General features: G+C 38.1%; 1 protein-coding gene across 1 annotated transcript in view; it reads right to left on the reverse strand.

Annotated features, from left to right (window-relative positions):
• Window positions 1-21,850, reverse strand: part of LOC150096673 (twitchin-like) — a 2,440,784-nt gene that overhangs the window by 2,197,259 nt on the left and 221,675 nt on the right. The window contains exons 11-12 of the mRNA XM_090408679.1: window positions 12,746-12,822; window positions 3,479-3,645 (exon numbers count right to left, since the gene is read on the reverse strand). Of these exons, the coding sequence (XP_090264805.1) occupies window positions 3,479-3,645; window positions 12,746-12,822 (244 nt within the window). The remainder of the gene's footprint in view (window positions 1-3,478; window positions 3,646-12,745; window positions 12,823-21,850) is intronic.

A 21,850-nucleotide genomic window follows, 5' to 3' on the forward strand; every position in this document is an offset into this window, starting at 1 on the left:
TTCAGAACTGTAGTTATGAATGCAATTACAAAAAGGCAATATGCAAAAAGGAAATTACAGTCGTTTTTGCATATTTTGCTTTGGATTAATCATTTTTTAAGTGATATTCTAATTTCATTTGGATAAGTACAGATCAGGATAATAATCCTAGAAGTCGAGAACAGAAGTGGTGAGTAAGAGGATGAGAAGTACCTTTTTTGCAAACAGAATGGTTAGACCATGGAATGCATTATTTGAGAAGGCAGTGAGAATGGTGTTTGTTACTTAAGCTTGTTCAGACAGTGAATGAGCATAAGGAACCACATGACAGAGTTTATATTGTCTAAAGTGGACCTTCTGCAGTGAGACTTGTGACTCCATAGAGGTCATGAATCTTCTTCTTCTTCTGCAGCTTGTCCCACTTAAGTAGGATTGCTGTTTGTAGTGAGTCTCATCCACAACCTCCTGTCTTGGGCTGTAGCCACATCCGAGTTCTTCATCCTGAAGTCCTCCTCCAACATCTCCCTCCATCTCTTCTTTGGCTGCCTGCACTTCCTCCTCCACTATACATCCATCTGCATGACCTTTCTTCCCACATACTCTTCCTCCCTCCTCATCACATGGCCAAACCATCTCAACATTGCCTCCTGTATCTTTGTTCCTAAGTTCGTAACTTTCATGGTCCCCCTTACATAGTCATTTCTCAGACGATCCTTTCTGGTCACACCGCACATCCACCTAAGCATTCTCATCTCTGCTACCTCCATCCAGCTGATGTTATTTTTCCTCAGGGCCGCAGTTTCCATAGCATACATCATATCTGGTCTCACTACTGTCCTATAGATTTTGCCTTTTAGATTGATTAGCACCCTCTTATTGAATAGCACTCCAGCCATCTCTCCTCCAGTTCCTCCATCCTGCTTGTATCCTGCATCCCACTTCCTTCTCAGCCTCACCATCCTCTTTCATTGTTGAACCTAAGTATCTAAAGTCACTGACCTTCCTGATGACATTTCCTTCCAGCTCCAGATCTGTCTCCTGGCTGCCATCCACTTTTTAACACATATACTCTGTCTTACTTCTGCTCAGTCTCATACCTCTCTCTTCTAGTACTTTCCTCCAACTTTCCAGTTTAACTACTACTTCTTCTCTTGATTCGGCACACAGCACAATGTCATCTGCACAGAACATAGTCCAAGGTGCATCTTCTTGCACCTTCTCTGTCACCACCTCCATCACAATATTAAACAGGAATGGACTTAATGCTGACCCTTGATGCAAGCCAACTGTCACTGGAAAACTTTCTGTCTCTCCCAGACAGGTCCGAACTCTTGTCTTGAGATTTCTGCACATCTCCTGCACAAGCCTCACATATTTCTCCAGTATCTTCTTCTCCATCAGACACCTCCAGACTCCTGCCTTGGCACTCTATCATATTCTTTCTCCAGATCAATAAATAGCAGATGTAGCTCCCATTGCTTTACTCAAAATTTTTCCATCATCTGCCATAACCCAAAGATAGCATCTGTCGTCTATCGACCAGGCATGAAGCCAAATTGCTCCTTTGCAATCTCCACCTCCTTCCTCAGTCTTCCATCAAGAACCCTCTCTAGGATTTTTATTGTGTGGGACATCAACTTTATTCCTTTGTAATTCTTACCGTCTTGTGCATCCCCTTTACTCTTGTTTTCCATTCCTCAGGTATATTTTCCTGTTGACAAACTTTTATTGACAGGTCCGACAGCAGGTTAATTCCCTCTTCCCTCAGTGCCTTCCATGCCTCCACTGGGATCCTGTCAGGGCCCACCGATTTTCAAAATTTCAAAATTCTTCATCCTCTTTTTGGCCTCCTTCACTTCCACTCTACTAATGTTCTGCACCATCCCCTGATAAGGCTCCCCATCTTCTCTGTGAGTCCTTGTATTTTCTTCACTCAAAAGAAAGCCCTTCAAAGTATATTCTCCACCTGTTTCTTATATCCACATCACTCCTTAATACCCTTCCTCCAGAGTCTTTGATCTGCCTCACATGTATGATGTCCTCTGATGCCTTATTTCTACATTGTGCCAATATAAATCTTTCTCTGTCCTTCCTTTGTTTCTAATTGATCATAAAGGTCTTGATATGCCATGGCATTCGCCTGTGCAACAACTCTCTTGGCTTCTCGTTTTTTCTCTCTGTACTCCTCTCTGTCCTCTTCCACTCTTGACTCGTCCCACTTTTGCTTTGCCTTCCTCTTAGCCGTCACTGCTTCTTGTACATTATTATTCTACCATCAACTCTCTTTCTGCTCTCTAATCTTTCCGGATGTCTCACCAAGCACCTCAATTGCACAGCTTAGAATTGCTTTTGAATTGTGTCTCCACCAATCTTGTACACTTTCTAGTCCATGCGAAATCCTCTCTAATATCCTCTCCCTAAAATGGTTCCTCATACTCTCTTCTTTTAAGTGAAACCACTTAATTGTCTTCCTCCCATGGCTTCCAAAGGTTCTTATCTTCGACCTTATTTTAAAGTCTGCACACAGCAGCTGGGGTTTCTGCACCACTTGATCTGTTGGGATTACCTTACAATTTGCTACTGCCTTAAGATGTTTTCTTCTAGTCAAAATGTAGACAATCTGTGAACTGTTGTTGCCACTTCTAATTGTTATCAAATGCCCTTCCCTCTTCTGTAAGAGGGAAGAGCATTTGTTATCAAATGCTCTTCCCTCTTACAGAAAAAGGAGTTCACAATTGCCAGATCAAATGCTACTTTACTATTTTATATCAATCCTCTGCTACCTGTAACTTACAACCTCAAATATAAACTAGGAATTTCAATGTAATGTCCCTCTTACACAATGTAACTGTAGGGTTTTGTTAAGTTTTCTCTTGACAAAACCTTGCCCTATTCCTTTTCTAGATCTTAAAAACAATTCCTTCTTATAATTCCCATAATCAGGGCCGGCATTACCATTTAGGAAAATTAGGCAACCGCCTAGGGTGCAAGCCATGAAGGGGAGCAAAACTTCAAGCTATGCTTTATTCATACTTCACTAAAATTTCAAAATTAAATAGTGATATATGATTTAAATATTGATTATTTTTCCTTATCCCTCACACATCACACTATTTTACTATTTAACTATTGGTTCTTTTTTGTTCCTTATCTAAATTATTTAAACTTATCGCTATTTAAAATTCAGTTAAGATAAATATTTTAAAACATTAACATTTGAAAATATTAAATTTCGGTATTTTATAACTTTTTTTTTTGTAAATGAATTATAATAGAGAATTTTCAAATTAATTAAAAAAGAAAATAAAAAAAGCCCTATTAATTTAACCTGAAAGACAATTTTATTTTGTTTAATGTCAATTAGAAACATTTTAGTTTAGGAACTAAGGGGCGCACTTGTAAACTTTGCCTAGGACGCAAAATAACCTGGCACTGACAGTGCCCATAATTTATTTTTATACCGATTTATTCCTAAATCTTAAAATTATGTATAACTTACCCTGCACAACAAGTTGTGCTGATGTTTCTTCCTTTCCAAAATCATTCATCATCTCACAGGTGTACATACCAGACATCTCCATAGTAGATTTCTGAATTGTAAATACAGCTGTTGTACCATCAAAACTACTTCTGAGTTCTCTGGATTCTCTTATTTTTTTCTGATCTCTGAAAGAAAATATACATAAAATTAAATAATAATAATAATAATAATAATGTAATATAACAGAGATAAGATTATACTCATGAAATTGTTGTAATTTTAAAAAACCAACCAACTGACATATATGACATATATCAATTTTACATTTCCAATGTATAAGAGATAAAATACAAAGCTGGCAACAATCTCTAAGAGTAAAATTATCCCAGTACAGCAACACTCCACCTTACAATGCTTTATTTTACGATAATCCACTCATATGATACTTTTCAATTATGACCAATGCCCATTTATATGATGCCACATCTGCTCTCACACAACGGTTTTAGGGACATAAAGCTACAACAAATCAACCAATGAGCAATTTTTGCAGACTCAGTTTGTTTTCAACATTGTTAGTCACTGCATTTCTGCTTTGGTGTTTTGAGGAGAACTATAAATTGTTTATACCTATTATTTTTTTATATTGTTGTCAATAGTGGCAGTCACTCTACGTGCAAAGAGTCTCACTCCCCTGCTCATTCCCTCCTTATACAGCTTCCAGGGATGGCCTTGTTGCCCTCCTCCATATTATTCTTGTAACAACCCTTCACAAACTTATATGTCAATCATAACTTCTCTCCTTCTTCTATTCAGAAGGGTCAGCAAGTTGCATTTCTTCAATCTCTTCTCATATCTAACATTCCATAGACCTCGCACTGATATAGTGAACCTTCTCTGGATCCACTCAATACATTCTCGCACCCTTAAAAACTAGATTCTTCCCACAGTGATCTATGTGACATGATCACAGCCTTATACAAGGGAACCATAACGTCTTTGCTTCTGCATGCTAATGTACACCTAATTATTGCCATAATCCAATGTGATTTTCTTATAGTGTGACAAGTAAACTAAACAGCTGCTATTGTCACAAGTGAACATAGCAGTTGATTTGAGCTGTGCTAAAAAAAACTGTTTCTTTATTAATGCATAGTGTGGCTTTTTATCATAAACTGCGCATTTTTTTTTTTTTTTCAGTCTGGATAAAAGTGTCCTTCAGTAGTGTTTGTTGTTGGAATTTTTGCTTGTTTATATTGTGTTTGCTACTTGTTTGTTCTTACTGCTTCTGTTTCTGAAAATAGAATCTGTAAAGAAGCACACATCAGCAGCACAGAAAGCTTCAACATGAAGATAATCCACTGGGAAAAATCCATCCTAATGGATTTTTCCCAGTGGATACATTGTAAAAATTGCTTCACGTATGCACTGGAAAATGTGAAAGATTTGTGGCCTGTTAAGGTAAATGAAAAGAAGGAAAGTATTAATGTATTGTACATGAAAAGTGTGCTGATAGATTAGAGCAATTAGAAATGGGAACACGAGTCAGGACTATAGTAGAACTAATTAGGCAACAGTCAGTGAAAATAAAGTGAAATAAACCATCTACAAGATTATATTAAATATCTAAAGAGCAAATTGGCTGATAAGAAAGAGAAGCAAGAAGTTAGCAGTAAGAAGAAAGAGTCAAAAGTAATCATATATCATTGCATGGGGACTTGATCATTAGAGGTGTGATGACAAATAAAGTGCACAAAACATGCTTTCCTGGTGGAACAATGACACAAATAACTGATTCATTGAGAAGGAAAGAGCAGGCATCAAAAATGGGTGGTAGTTTTGGGCATAAATCATGTAGTTGATAAAAAAAAATGTTGATTGAGACTTGAGGAAGTTGTTGTGGCAAATAAAGGATATTCGTTAGTATTTTGTGTTAACATTAGATATTTTACTAGAATTTTAAGTAGTATTGTTTGCTTTTTGTTTCTTGGTGTGTCTGTGCAATTTTTGCGTGTTTTCTGTTATTTTAATTATTATTTTTAAGAAAAGATAGCGTACACATGGCACCGATAAAGAAAAAATTGGTGGCCAGGTCATCATGTTTGTTTAAGAGTTTCGATGTAAACGAATTTATGCAATGTGCTGTCTGTGAGATGTATGCCTTGCGAAGAGCGGTGGGAGTCTGGTTAGAAAGTGATAGTTGAGTTAATATGTGTAGAAAGTGTAAAGAGAATGAGGACTTCAACCGTGTTTCGTGTGTCGAGAGTGATATCGTTAACGATAGTCAGAATGTAGAAAATGGCGGTGTGCTAGAGAATTGCATGGTAGTGCCAGATAGGTGTGAGAGCGTCGCTGAAAGTGTAAATGAAGGTAGAAACACAGAAAGAATGGATGATTTGATCAATAATGAAAATGGTGAGATAAATGCGAGTAGCGAAATTGCCCGTTTGAATGGTGCGATACACAGAGCTAAAAGACAACTGGAGCGTATGGAAAAATGTGTGTTGAACGTACCGACAAATAACCGGCGGAAGTCTGTGACGGCAAATAATAGAATGTTCGGAAACGTCAATAAAATGAAGGGGCGAGTGCTGTATGGGGATTCGCTATTAAGAGGCGCAATAATTGAGAGTTTAACGAAGTCGTACCAGCCGGGTGCGAACATAAAGGACGTCAGCGAATCTATTCGACTGAAAAAACAGAGGGTGAAAGAGATGATAATCGTGGCAGGAACGAATGATTTAAAAGAGGACAAAATGGAAATGATAGAGGATGTGAGGGAGTTGTTTGAGGTAGCAAAAGAGAAGAGTGAGAGAGTTAGGATGGACAGTATCTTACCGCGGTATGACAGTGAAGTGTTTAGAAGGAGGGCCATAATTGCCAATGACTTTATGCGTGGGTTATGCATGGAGAGTGGTGTGGAATTTGTGGATGTGGAATGAGGTTGATGGGCGAAAGGACTTATATAAGATGGATGGGTTACATTTGAATGGAGTTGGTGTACGAAGACTTGAAAGAGTGTTGATGAATGATGTGGAAGTGGATGTACAGACTCAGGGAAACTAGATTTATTAAGGGGGGGGAGTAGATATGCAGACTTTAGGGGGGCAGCTAAGTGTATGAATGAGTATATTATGCCCGAGCGAGTACGACGGACAACAAATCAGAATGGGTTAGTTAGTATAAGGCATCAAAGTAGGGATGGGACAAATGGACTTCTGCGATTCATGTACACTAATGCCAGGAGTATTAGAAACAAGAAGGAAGAGTTTTTGGCCATGGTTGGCACTTCCAGGCCACAGGTTGTCGATATTAGTGAAACATGGTTGACAGAAGATGATAAAGCTAGTGGGATTGAATGCGACGGGTATAGCGTGTTCAGGAGTGACAGGGTGAATAAAAAGGGGGGAGGAGTGTTATTGATGATAGCTGATGAGCTTCAGCCAAGGAGTATAGAAGTTGAACTGCAGGATGGGGAAAAAAGCACATTTGATTTTTGTTTGGTGTTTGGTGTGAGATAGAATCTAGCAGAACAAAATATACAATTGGGTGCTGCTATAGACCGGGTGATGGAGTGGATGGTGGGGATAGTATGCATAAGCAAATAGAAGAAATGAGTGGAAGGAGGGTAATTATTATGGGAGATTTCAATTATGGTAACATTGACTGGAAAGAGGAGAGGGCAAATGGGAGGAAGGAATTGGATTTTATGCGGTTATTAAGGGACAACTATCTACAGCAACATGTATTGGAAAATACCAGGGGGTAGAGAGTGCTGGACCTAGTAATTGCAACTGAGAATGTGGCTGTAATGAACATGACCATGTTGCCACCAATTGGTGAGAGTGACCATAAAGTCATGACTTGGGAGGTGGCTAAAGGAGTCGAATTTACAATTAAGACAGGGTACATGTGGAATTACCAGGCTGGTAAGTATGAAAAGCTTAGGTGTGTGCTTGGCTCAATGCCATGGCATGTAAAACTGCAAGGGCTGGATGTTGATAGTGAATGGGAGGTGGTTAAGAACTGCTTGCAGGAGGCAATGGTTGACTGTATACCAAGAGTCCAAATAATAAATCAAGTAGGGGTTAAATGGATGAATAACACTATTAAGCTTGAGCTGCAAAAAAAGAAACAATTGTGGAGGGAATTTAAGGAGAAGGGTGACCATCAGGCGCAGGAACAGTATAAAGCTCAGGCCAGGATGGTAACAAGGGTGGTAAGAAAAGCAAAAGCAGATTACGAAAGGAAAATGGCCACGCAGGCTAAAGAGAATCCCAAACAGTTTTTTCAATATGTTGCAAGTAAAAGGAAAAATGCTCATGGTAGAATGATCTTAAAAAATGCTGAGGGTAGGGAGGTAACCGAATCAGTCGATATTGTGGAATTACTGAGCGAGCACTTTGCAAGAGTATATCTTCCAGGTGGTGACTTTGCAGGAATGGAAGAACCAACAGCTTATATTGGAATTGTGATGAATGAAGTGGAGATGAGTAGTCTATTACAAAACCCCAATGTCAATACATCTGTGGGATTGGATGGTATACCAGCTCGTGTTGTACGTGAAGCGGCCAAAGAATTGTCAGTGCCCTTGACCATTTTGTTTAATTTGAGCCTCAGGACTGGGTCAGTCCCAAGGGGGTGGAAAGAGGGGAAAATAGTTCCACTGCACAAAGGTGGTTCCAAGGCTGCTGTTGAAAATTACCGGCCAATCAGCATAACAGGAATCATTATCAAGGTCTTAGAGAAAATAGTCAAGAGGAAAATACAAGATTGGATAGAAGAAAATGGGATACTGTATCAGGGACAGCATGGTTTTGTGAAGGGTAGGTCATGCCTCAGTAACTTGCTCACATATTATAACACAGTGACGGCTGAGCTGGATAAGGATAATGGGTTTACAGTGATTCTACTGGACCTTGCTAAGGCCTTTGACAGGATACCACATGGAATTCTAATCAGTAAATTGCAGCATATGGGAATGGACATAGGGTTGGTGAGATGGATAGGAGGGTGGTTGACAGAGAGATATCAGAGAGTGGTTTACTCAGGAGTAGAGTCCACAAGATGGCCTGTGACTAGTGGTGTGCCACAAGGATCTGTTCTTGGACCACTGCTGTTTAATTTGTTCATAAATGATATAGGAAAGGATCTGAGAGGAACAGTTCATTTTTTTGCGGATGATGCGAAGTTGAGTAGGGCAATGGTGAATGCAGATGACGTCAAAATTTTGCAGGATGATTTGGATAGATTGGAGGTCTGGACTAAGGAGAATGGATGTCAATTTAATGTGGCAAAATGTAAGGTTATGCATTTTGGGGTGAAAAGATTGGCGGCAGTTTACTGCATTGATGGAACCGTGCTCCATGAAATTGATGAGGCACGAGATTTAGGAGTGTTGGTGGATAAGGAATTGAAATTTAGGGAACACATTGCAAAAGTGGCCAAATCAGCTCATCAAATCACTTGTTTGCTGAAGAATACGTTGACAAGCAGAGACAAGCAGGTTATTGTTCCTCTGTATCGAGCCTTGATAAGACCCCATCTCGACTACTATGCTCAGATTTGGTCACCTAGGTTTCTTCTTGATGGGGAGGAGGTGGAGAGGATCCAGAGGCGAGTGACCAAGATGATAGCAGGTCTGTGGAATGAATCGTATGAGAACAGGTTGAGGATTTGTGGGTTGCAAAAATTGGTTGATAGGCGGAGGAGGGGAGATATGATTGAGACATTCAAATTACTGAAGGGTTTCTATAAAATTAATTCAGAAGATATTTTTGAGAACAGGGCTGGTTGTGGGAGGACTAGGGGACATCCATGGAAACTGGGAAAAAATTTGGTTAGTAAAGGTGTTAGAGCTGGGTTCTTTACTTTTAGAGTAGTGAATGAGTGGAATGCGCTCCCTGAGTCTGTGGTGGATGCAGTGACAGTGAATGAGTTTAAGGCGAGGTATGATAGATACTGTATGAATGTCGAATAGTTGTGATGAATATGATTTGGGGCCTCCCTCGATGAGTCTAATGACTCCCTGGAGTTGCCCGTAATAATAGTAATAATAATAGTAATAGTAATAATAGTAATATTGTTGTTGAAAAAGTCATTAGTGTGTTGCCCAGATATGACAATAGTGAACTGAGAAGGAGAGCAGAGATAAGGAATAGTAAGTTGGCTGAGTTGCACAAATAGTTGCATAATTTTAGCCTGTGCCTCTAGTAGACTGAGATGTTTTTGTGCATTTGTTGGTTCTGTATCAATAAGTACAACATCGTCAGCAAAACTAAGATTAGTTATTTGCATGGTGTGGGTGGATGTTTTAATGTTAAAACCAAGATCTTCTGTGTTGATGGTCCAGAAGATGTAGTCCAAGCATATTAAAAACAAATAAGGTGCTAGTACATCACCTTGAAGGACTCCTGTTGTCACCAGTAAGGATTCAGATGTTTCTGTTTTAAAGATTACTGTAGCATTGTAATCTTCATAAGGTGCTGAGATAGCTTGTATGATTTATTATTATTATTATTATCCCCAAGACCTCATGGAGTCAAAGACACATATGGGAGGTCCCTTTATCACACACACAGCTCATCATACCGTGTCTTAAACACACTCAAATTCCTTGCAGACACCACACTCTCAGGCAAGGCATTCCAATCATTTACAACTCTGCACGAAAAAAACCTGCCTCTCAATCCCCTACTCACACCCTCTTCTACAGTTTCCAGGGATGACCTCTGGTTCTCCCCTGATCTCCCACTATTTTCTGTAGAAATACTCCAACATTGATCCTATAACAACCCCTTACCAACTTGTAGGTCTCTATCATATCTCCGAGGCAATATATATATGATTGCATACCATACAATCATATCTATCATATTTTTGAGGGTAGACCATAGAAACTGAGTATTTTAAACATTGCTTCTCTATTGATGGAGTGAAAGGCTTTTTTGAAGTCTATAAATGTTAAAATGAGTCAGTTTTATCACTTGAACCTTCTATGATTCTTCTGATGCAATGTATATCTATTCTACTGTACATCGATTTTTTAGAAATCTAGCTTGGTTTTTTCTTAAAAGTGGTGTTAAGGGTCTATTCTATTGAGTATCATCCTATTGTAGATTTTTGCTGTAGTTGATAGCAAAGTAATACCTCTGGAGTTATCCATTCTATTAAGACTGCCCTTTTTGGGTGTAGGGACAATAAGACCTTGTTCCCATTGTTGATGTATTATTCGTGTTTAAAGTTTGATTCATTATGGCAAGGAGATTGGAATATGTATTATACCTAGCATTTTTGAAAGCTTCTGCTCTGATTCTGATGCCCTCCCTCGATGAGTCTTTGAACTCCCTGGATGTGTGATGTAATAATAATAATAATAATTCCATTAATGCCTAGAGACGTTCCTGCTTGGTTTGATCTATTGCTATTTTTAGTTCCTTTTCAGTGAAGTCTTCACAATTTATTGGTAGAGTGATGGTTAGATGCAGGTCTGCTAGCTGACTTGAATGTTGGGGATTATCAACATTCAGTAATTCTTGAAAGTAGTTTCTCCATTCTTTCATCAAGTTCGAGTTTACTGATAGCTGTCTACCGTTTTTGTCATGTGTGACAATATTTCCACTTCTTTTTGTTTTATGGTGACAAATATAATTTATCATTTGAAAAGTGTTTCTAGTATACCCAGTTTTATTATAATTTCCAAGTTCCTCACAGTATTTATTTATTTTGATTTTCTTTGTCTCTTGTCATTAGTTCATTCACCTCGTTATTTAAAGGGTCTAGTTTATCTTTATTTATTTTATTCCTGTTTAAGGGGTAGAGTTTCCTTGCTTTATTTCTTTCATCTATACATTTTTCAGTTTCAGGAGTAATAATAATAATAATTATTATTATTATTACATTAGTCCCATGTCTGTGAATATTATTATTATTATTAGTAATAATAATAATAATTATTATTATTATTATATGACATCTCCAGGGAGTCCAAAGGCTCATCGAGGGAGGGCATCAACTCCACTACTCTCCGTCTCCACCAGTCAGTCCACCAACTACAACAAACAGCAACTACTTTTATCATATATACCAAAGCCATCTACCACCGACCACCACCACTAGTAATTTTCACAGACAATCACAAAACATCCATGCCCATGTCGGGATTCGAATCCACAGCCTTTTGGCTGGAGAACAGATACGCTAACCACTCGGCCAACCAGGCCGGCAATAATAATAACCTCCATCAATGGAGTTGCTTTAGTTTGCGCTGCTTAAAAGACACAGACTCTGACCAGGAGCCCATGTGTTCACCTATTATTAGTCCTTCATTTGATTTCACTGGCATGTCAGCTGTTTTCAACTGTTGTTTCTATTAGAAATCAGGTAGAAATAAGTTTGTTCAAATCACTTGGGGTTCCAAAAACTTGTGAGTGGCCTAAAAAAAGGTCATTTTCTCATTGATCCTGACTAAATCTTTTATCTCTTAGTTTTGCTGGTGAATGTTGTGGCAGTCTCAATCTCAATCTAGCATATCCACAGACAAAGTCTGCCACTAAGTGAAGCCACAGTGACAGGCAAAAGCCACCATGCAACAAACAGCAGCCGAGCATGCATGGGACTAATGTTGTCACCAGAGGCCACAGAAACTGTACGAGGGCATTCTGTTCAATGTAATAGCTATCCCATATGAGAAAGTTATATTCTTCATAAGTGAACTCTATTTGGGTGCATACATGAATTATTATAGTTACAGACCTAAAAGGATTCATTCTTACAAGTTAATTATTAATATGAAGGATATATTAATCCATCATTGTTATAGCCAGACAGAATGCAAAACTTAATGTACCAAAACAGATCCTTTATGCCCTACCTTTTAATACATTAATACTTTAGTTTTATATAACTAATTTTGCTATCGTAATGGAAGGAAGATTTCTGTAACATTTTTAATCTTCTGAATGTTGTAAAAAAAAAAAAAAAAACTCTGTATCCTGAACATTTTTAAGTATATTTTATAAAGGAGAAATAAGCCTTTGAAACCAATCAATATAAACAAATTGATAATGTACTGTGAATATGTGAACAATCTTATATAATATGCAAGAAAAGACGACCACAAAACTTACAGATTTCAAAATCTTAGATTCATACTTAATCATTTAAAACAATAATATGTAACTAAAAATACTTTGTTTCTTTGACTATACAACTTGAAGGAAAGAAACACTGATAAATTCTAAATAATACCTTTAGAAAATATAAATTTTGTCCAATAGTACTTACTTGTACCAATTAACTATTGTCTTTTCCTTAGATTCTACTTTACAGATAAATTCTGCCATTTTTCCTACTTCCACTGTCTGCAATAAAATGATAATATAATCCAAAATAAAGAAAGTATAAAAATATTATACTACTGCATGATAAATAGAATTTGAATGCATGTGAGTTAAATTCGCATCTAGATTTTAACATGATTTCTTCTAAAATTAAGGCACAAAAATTTCAAATAAGGATAAATTCTGATTATTATTAGTAGTAGTAGTAGTAGAGCTTTATGAAGTTAAAAAACTAATCACAAAGGTTGATACTTTCCCAAAAAATCTTACTGATTTATTCCTTAAACTCATTCACCATTTCTGCACTCAGAAATTATTATTATTATTATTATTAAACAAGACCTCATGGAGTCAAAGACTCATCTAGGAGGTCCTTTTATCTTACACACACATCTCATCATACCGTGTCTTAAACACATTCAAACTACTTGCAGACACCACGCTCTCAGGCAAGGCATTCCAATCACTCACAACTCTGCACGAAAAAAACCTGCCTCTCACTCCCTTACTCACACCCTCCTTATACAGTTTCCAGGGATGACCTCTGGTTCTCCCCTGATCTCCCACTATTCTCTGTAGAACTTCTCCACCATTGATCCTATAACAACCCCTTACCAACTTGTAGGTCTCTATCATATCTCCCCTCTTCCTTCTCTCCACGAGACTCTGCAAATTACATCTTTTCAATCTTTCCTCATACTCAACATTCCAGAGGTCAGAAACTACCTTAGTCAGTCGCCTTTGGACCCTTTCCAACATCTCTTCATCCTTCTGAAAACCCGGTGACCAAATCTGGGCACAATAGTCCAAGTGTGGCCTAATCAAAGCCTTATACATTGGAACAAGTATCTCCCTACTTCTACATGTCAGTGTCCTCCACATCATTCCCAGAAGTATTTGTGTTGTCTTCACAATTTTGGCGATGTGTCCCCTAAATTTTAGATCCTTATCCACTATCACCCCCAGATCTCTTATTTCCTCTACTTCCAACAATATATTCTCACCAAGCATAAATTCTGCATCCCATCTTTGTTTTCCAAATTTTAAAACTTTACATTTTGCAACATTGAACTCACATCCCCATTTGCTTGCCCAATCACTCAATTTATTCAAGTCTTCTTGCAAGGCCACAACATCTTCACTACTCTTTATGGTTCGTCCCAACTTTGCATCATCTGCAAACAACTGAATATCTCCATCCAAATCTTCACCAATATCATTAATATATAAGTTAAATAGTAATGGCCCTAAAACAGACCCCTGAGGCACTCCACTAGTGACTTTCCTTTTCCTGGATATTGCACCCCCATACACAACTTGTTGATACCTATCAGATAGCCAGTCTCCAATCCAATGCACTAATCTAATATCCAACCCCATCTGCTCTAGTTTGACTGTCAACTTATCATGAGGTACTCTATCAAAAGCCTTTGTGAAATCCAAGTATATTACTGTGTATCCTTCTCCTCTGTCCAAGGAAGCAGTCACTTTATTGTAATAAGTAAGTAGATTACTAAAACATGACCTCCCTTTAGCAAATCCATGCTGTCCATCAAAGATTATACCATTGTTGTCAACCCAACTCTGGATCCTAGTTCTCACAAGCTTCTCCAACAACTAGGAGAAGGAACCATAACACCTGACACACAGATAGGCCTATAGTTTGATGCTTGAGTTCGATCACCTCCTTTATGAAGTGGCACAATCTTGCCCTCCTTCCACTCTTTAGGAACTTGACCAAGTGCAAGACTCGTATTAAAAAAATATGTCAAGGCAGGTGTCAACTCTCTGGCACACTCCTTCAGAATACGTGGTGATATATTATCAAGTCCCACAGCCTTATTTACATCTAGTTTACTCAACTCCCCAAACACCTCTTGCTCACTTACAGTCAGTCTCTCCTCCCCATCATCAACTGCTCTTAATCTCTCCATGAAGTCACATTCATAAGATTGAAAGATCTTTATGAATTGCTCATTAAGTATCTCCATAACACATTCTGCAACAGCTGTCTTTATACCATTTCCTCCAATCAATGTCATCCTTCCATAATCATTCTTTCTTTTGCTGGCTACATATCGAAAGAACTCCCTAGGATTCTTTTTGGCTTCATTAGCTAACTGCTGTTCATACCTCTCTTTAGCTACTCTCACCAACCAAGTCACCCTCCTTGCCTGGTCTTTGTAGACCTCATGAAGTTGGTTACTTCCACTTCTCTTATGCTGTCTCCACAATGCCTTTTTTTTCTGTATTGCATGCTTAATCTCTTTGTTGTTTATTATTTTAACGGTATAATAGAACACAGAAACTAAGTAAATAATTAATTTATTGACTTGATGCTGATATTTCGCTGGTATTATAACCAGCATCTTCAGAGCACAAAAACACTGTTTGTCACAATACGCGAGACTAAAACAACATGGTGTACTTAACCCAAAGGACTCTAGTAATATATGATAGTGTTTTTTTTTTTTTTTTTTTTTTTTTTTTCAGACAGAGGGCGCCAAAATCAGGACTCTAGTCTTTGTGCTGCTGCTACAATTTGGGTTAAGTACACCATGTTGTTTTAGTCTCGCGTATTGTGACAAACAGTGTTTTTGTGCTCTGAAGATGCTGGTTATAATACCAGCGAAATATCAGCATCAAGTCAATAAATTAATTATTTACTTAGTTTCTGTGTTCTATTATACCGTTAAAATAATAAACAACATGTTCGACGAACACATAAGTCTGTCCACACGCTTAATCTCTTTATTCATCCATCTCACACCTACCTTATTTAACCTTCTCACCCGTGGTATACATTTAGACATTCCATCTACTAAATAGTTTTTGAAAATCCCCCAAGCTGCATTGATCTCTTTTCCAGCTAACTCCTCATTCCATTCTACATCTGCAAGCTGTCTCCTGAGCTCTTCATAATCACCCCCCTTGTAGTTCCACATATACCCTTTTTTCACAGGGGTCCTTGCACTGCTGGCAACCACCCAGGTAATCACCTCATGGTCACTTTCACCAATTGGTGGATGATTTGACACCTCATTTATAATTAATCCTCCGATGAGATGACCAAATCCAAGACCCTTAATCCTCGTATGCCCTCTGTTACATACTGTCTGAGGTAGTTATCCCTCAAAAACTCAAGAAACTCATTTTCTTTACTTCCAGTTGCTATCTCTTCAATCCAGTCTATATTGCCATAATTAAAATCACCCATAATGATCACCCTTTTCTTATTTGCTTGGCTTATTTGACTATACATTTCACTATCACCACCATCCACATTACCAGGTCTATAACAACATCCCACCAAGTATTTGATTCTATTCACCTCTATCTCACACCATACTGCCTCAAAACAACTGTCTCTATTTCCCTCTTGCATCTCTACCTTGTATGGACATAACTCTTTCTCTATCATCAATAGCACTCCCCCTCCCTTTTTATCCCTTCTATCCTCACGAAACACATCATACCTTTCCATCTCTATTCCTGTCAGGATGTCGTCCTCATCTAACCATGTCTCATTTATTCCAACAATCTCTGGGTACATAGACACAATTAGTGCAACCATTTCATCCGCCTTGTTTCTTATGCTTCTAGCATTGGTATACAAACACAACAACTCATTTCTGGATCTACAGCTAGTTCCACTGATACCATTCACTCGATGTGCTCTCTCCATGCTGGACTGGGGCCATTTCTCTTTCTGATTCTTCATTTTAGAACCCTTTGCAACAACATCTGTTTCCTCTTGATCCCTGGTCATCCCATTACTTTCCTGCCTACACATGCTCTCACCTCCTCTTGGAGCATCCACCTTTCTCACGCTGTGTATCCCTGTCCACTCTGGTCCTCCCCGTTTCCCTGCTCCTCTTGCACACCCATTCTCTCATTTTCTATACTCATACCACTCACCTCTCCATTCATTTCCACTTCTTCAATCTCTCCTGTCTTACTCTCCTGCTCTTCCACATCACTCCCCTCTCGATCTGATTCATTTTCTCTATTCACTTCTCTACCTTCCAGCAGCAGTCTCTCCAAGCGACTCACACCATAACCACTCAAATGCAGTCCATCGCTCCCATACAGCTCACTTCGTCCCTCAAACTCATTCCACACATTAACAAACTGTACACCCATCTCCTCACACATTTCAGCCAGAATACCATTCATAATCCTTGCTCTCCGCCTCATTTCACCACAATCATACCTAGGCAACACACTGACCACCCTTCCTGTCACACTATTCTCTTTTATCTTTCCAAGCAGTCTCTTGACATTCATTCTGACATGCTCTTTGTTCTCTCTCAAATCATTTGTACCAATTAATACAATTAACTCTTTTGCTCGCTCCTGCCTCATATCCAATGCCTCAATCACTCTACTTATTTTACCGCCTGGAAAACATACCTTGTGCATTTTATCCTCTAGCACACCTTTAATAATGGAGTCGCCATACAACGCCACTCGCTCATCTTTCGTTAACTCTTTCATGCCATCATGATTTATTTTAATAGTTTTGACCTGAATTCTCTTAATTTCATTCCGCATCCATTTCCTTTCTTGCCTCATCCAATCTAATTCACTTTCTGAACCTCGCGACACATTCTCTCTATCATTAAATCTTTCTAACTTTCTAACTCTTGACCCCCTCTTCTCACATTCCCTCTCATTCATCCTTCTTTGTTTCCGTACTTTCGGTCCAACATACGTCCAACGTTCACTATCATTCTTCTCACTTTCACTCTCATTTATCTTTCTTTGTTTCCGTACTTTCGGACTAACATGCGTCCAACTTTCGCTATCATTCTTCTCACTTTTACTGTCATTCATCTTTCTTTGTTTCAGTACTTTCGGTCCAACATGCGTCGAACTTTTGCCATCATTTATTCTTTCGATTTTTTTTACTTGCGATTTCTGCATTACACAAGTTCTACTTTCATTCGTTCTCTCAATTTCGTTTCTTTCCACCTCACTTTCGTCCCTTTTAACATCCGTTACGGTTGTCAAATCGCTCTTTTTCTTTTTTCCTGATTTTTTAACATTTTTTTGCTTCTCTTGCTCACCATCCATTTCTTTCAAATGTGCAATCGCGACACAATCAGTACTAGCACTTTCTGTCATCAATTTCATATTCGCATTCATTAGTTCTTCGTTCAGGTCACACTTCGCACACACCCTTCTTCCATCCGCACTAAACATCCACAAATCATTTATGTAATCGAAGGAATACATATAACAGACCTCACACTTAACGAAACGACTGAAATCTACATTCAAATCATGGAATGACAATGCCGCCGCCATTTTTTTTTTTTTCTCTCTGCCGGTTACTAGGTCTAATAATAACGATTTCGTAATTTAGTTTAGACAAGAAAAAAAAACCCACACTAATAATACCGGTAGCGTACAACATTTACAGCCACTCTTACTCAAACAATTACGCATATATACTTAATTATTCCTAGTAAAAACTTATCTGAATCAGGAGCTCTTCAAAACACGTCCGCAGTACTTGGCCCACTGCAATTCAAATGCAATTCATTCTGCTCACCAACCATTCTCCATTCAGAAAATATGCTCCTCACTCCCTTAGAATATTCACTTAAACCATTTCCAATGGTTGTTTCTTATTCTGCCCCCTGTCTTCCTCCATTCTATGAAAAATTTCTTCAATGTCGACCTGTAACAACTTCCTACCAACTTATATGTTGGTAGAAAGAAGAAAAAGAAGAAATCCAGAAGAAGAAGAAGAAGGTACTGTACAGGCATAAGATGAATGCTGTAATATTCAGTCGCATGAAGAATACAAAGAGCAGGCCAGGAAGATAACTTTGTTGGTAAGGAGGACAGCAAAAGTGCAGTATGAGCAGAAATTTGCCAATCAAGCTAAGAAAAATTCTATTGAGTTCTTTTGATATGTGGCAAGCAGAAGAAAACGACTATGGGAGGATGATACTGGCAGACTGATAAGTGATACAGCAGATATGAATGAGGTATAGGGCGAATTAAGTAAACCTGATGTTGATAAAGGTAGCACTCGAAAATATATTACTGCACACCCACAGATGCAAGACCCTTCAACACTTCTGCAAAGAAGGAGAATCCATTCTGATATTAGGGTAATCAATGTATTTCATGGGATGAGTGTTTATTATTATACGTCAGAAAATTAGGTTTTCTTTTATGAAAATTCTAGTTCTTAAAAAAGTGGTAACTATTTTGGCTTGTATAACAGTTGGAAAATTTAGATATAAAGCACGTGATTCTGCATGTTGGTGACCAATTTGTACATCCTTTATTTCTTTCTCCCCTTCAGCATAAATTGACTATTCTTGGCACATTGCCATCCTCGGTTCTATGAAGTGTGGATGTACAACACTACATATCTTGAAAGAATGCTCTAGTGAATTAATGACATCTTTGGCACACTTGTTTAACTCAATGCATGGAACAGGGAGAGTCCCAAAGAAATGGAAGGTAGGAAAAATTGTTCTGCTCCACATGGGGGAGGGGATAAGATCAAGGCCACAATTTATAGGCTAATCTGTATGTCTGCAGTTGTTGTTAAGGTGTTAGAGAAGTCAGTGAAGCCTATGATTGAAAAAATCAGAATTCTTTATGATGGCTAACATGGATTTGTTAGGGAGGGTGGGTCATGTTTTAGTAATCTGCTTACATATTAAGAGAAGGTGGCAAATTCACTCAATAAAGGAGTGAATATAAATGAATATACAGTAGTGTACTTGTATTTTTCGAAGACTTTAGCTGATTAGCTATTAAATAGGTATCAGCAAATTGTGTATGGAGAATGGTATCTCAAAAGAGGAAGGTAACTAGTTGAGTAACACAGAGATGTCTTGGGACCATTTTTGTTCACCTTGTATACTAATGACATTGGGATAGGCTTATCTAGAGATGTGCAGCTGTCTGCTGATGATTTTCAAAGTTGGGAAGAACTATGAGAAGTAGAGCAGATATTGTGTCCTTGCAGGAGGATCTCAAGTGTGCAAATCAGTGAAGAAATTTTGTGGGCAAGTAACCAGTTTCTTGTTGCCGAGAGCAAAATCTGGAAATTTGGTAGACAAGGTTGAGATGCAGAGTATACAGTCAATGGGGAAATTGGATGAGATGCAAGTATTCCAAATGATGGGTTCTGAATGAATGGTATTCCACATGAAGTTGTTTAGGTGTAACATTTTGCTAAAATTATAAGAACATCACAAAAGATTATAGCAATAATGAGGAGAATGTTGACATGCAGAAGCAAAGAGGTTATGCTTCCCTTGTATGAGGCTTTGATCAGATCACATATGGACTACTGTGCATAGATTTGATCATTGGTTTTGAAGGGGATGAGCATGTATTGTAGAGGGTCCAGAGACAGTTTACTAAGTCAGTGTCGTGGGCAATGACTTAGTAAGCTTATTTTTCCTGCTGTCTTCCTCCAGTCAATAAAAAATTTTTTCAATGTTGACCTGTAACAACTTCCTACCAACTTATATGTTGGTAGCAGGAAGTAGTAGAAGGTATTATGCAGGTCTATGGAATGTCAGATATGAGGAGCAATTGAGAGAATGCAATAAAAGAAAAGAGCAGATATGATTGAAACATATAAATTGATAAGGGCTGTTACCAGACTAATGTGGAGGAGATTTTTCATCAAGTAGAGGGAGGCAAAGGTAGATCTAAAGGCCATCCCTGGAAACCATATAAGAAGAGTGAGAAGCAGGTTCTTTATATGGAGAGTAATTAGTAAGTGGAATGCAGTACCTGAAAGTGTGATGAGTGTGGAAACTAAGAATGTGTTTAAGGAGCAGTTGAATTATGTTTTTGCATAAGAGAGCATGAATCTCCTGAAATGAGTCCTTTGACTCCATGGAGGTGAGATTTCAACAATAATAATGTCTCAATAATATCCTTTCCCCTTTCAATTAATCATAGTGTATGCAATAGCATTTCCTCAATCTATTCTCAATGCAATATTCCAAAAACTGCCTTAATCAATTTCATTGGATCATCTCCAAGATATCCTTTCCTTGTTCCCTTGAAAACCGGTTACTCTCTACATATTGATTACTCACTGCACATATAGTGTAGAGAGTAATCGATATGTAGCCCAGTCGAGACCTTAGATTCTGGGTGGAACAATGAAACAAATAACTGATACATTGCAGAAAAGGAATGAGTGGGCATCAAAAATTAGTGGTAGTTAGTGGGCACAAATGACTTAGTTGGGGAAAAAAATAATGTTGATAGAGACTTGAGGAACCTGTTGTGGCAGGCAGAGAATAGTGTTGTTGGAAAACTCGATAATGTGTTGCTCAGATATGACAATAGTGAACTAAGAAGGAGAACAGAGATAAGGAATAGTAAGGTGGCTGAGATATGTGACACAAAGGGGGGTTCAGTTTGTAAATCTATGGAGCGAATTTGAAGGAAAGTTGGAATGGTTTAAAGTTGATGGATTGCAACAGATGAAGAAGAAATGTATCACCAAATTACCCTTGTGGGTATACTAAACAAGTAATTATTATGGTGACTTCAATTATCTGAATATTGATTGGGTAGTAGAGAAAATTCATGTTAAGAATGAAAGATAATTTATTCAACTGTTGCAAAACAACTTTCTCAGAGAGAATGTAAAAGAAGAAATTTGAGGACAGATAGTACTAGATTTGATAACAGCATCAGAAAGTGCCTCATTTAAGAATGTAACTGTTGATGACAGTGATCAAACTGAGAAGAAGGCAATGTATGGATACTCCAATCAAGACAGGTTACATTCTGAACTACAAATCTGGAAACTGTGACAAACTCAAAAGAATAATACCTTTGGTCTCAGAGTATCAGTTACTGAATAGGCAGGATATAAGCAGTGCTTGGGAAGCTTTGGAATGATGCTTAAATGATGTGGTGTCTAAATGTCTCCTAAGAGTTAAAAAAACCAAATAGGATAGGAATAAACTGAATGTGCAGTCTAATTAAGCAAACAATCCATAACAAGATGGATGTGAAAAGAATATCATGAGAACAAGAGTAAGAG

This window comes from Typopeltis vanoorti, chromosome 18 (assembly GCF_054136105.1).
Source record: "Typopeltis vanoorti isolate ZY-2024b chromosome 18, IOZ_Tvanoo_1.0, whole genome shotgun sequence".
NCBI classification, from domain to species: Eukaryota; Metazoa; Arthropoda; class Arachnida; order Uropygi; family Thelyphonidae; genus Typopeltis; species Typopeltis vanoorti.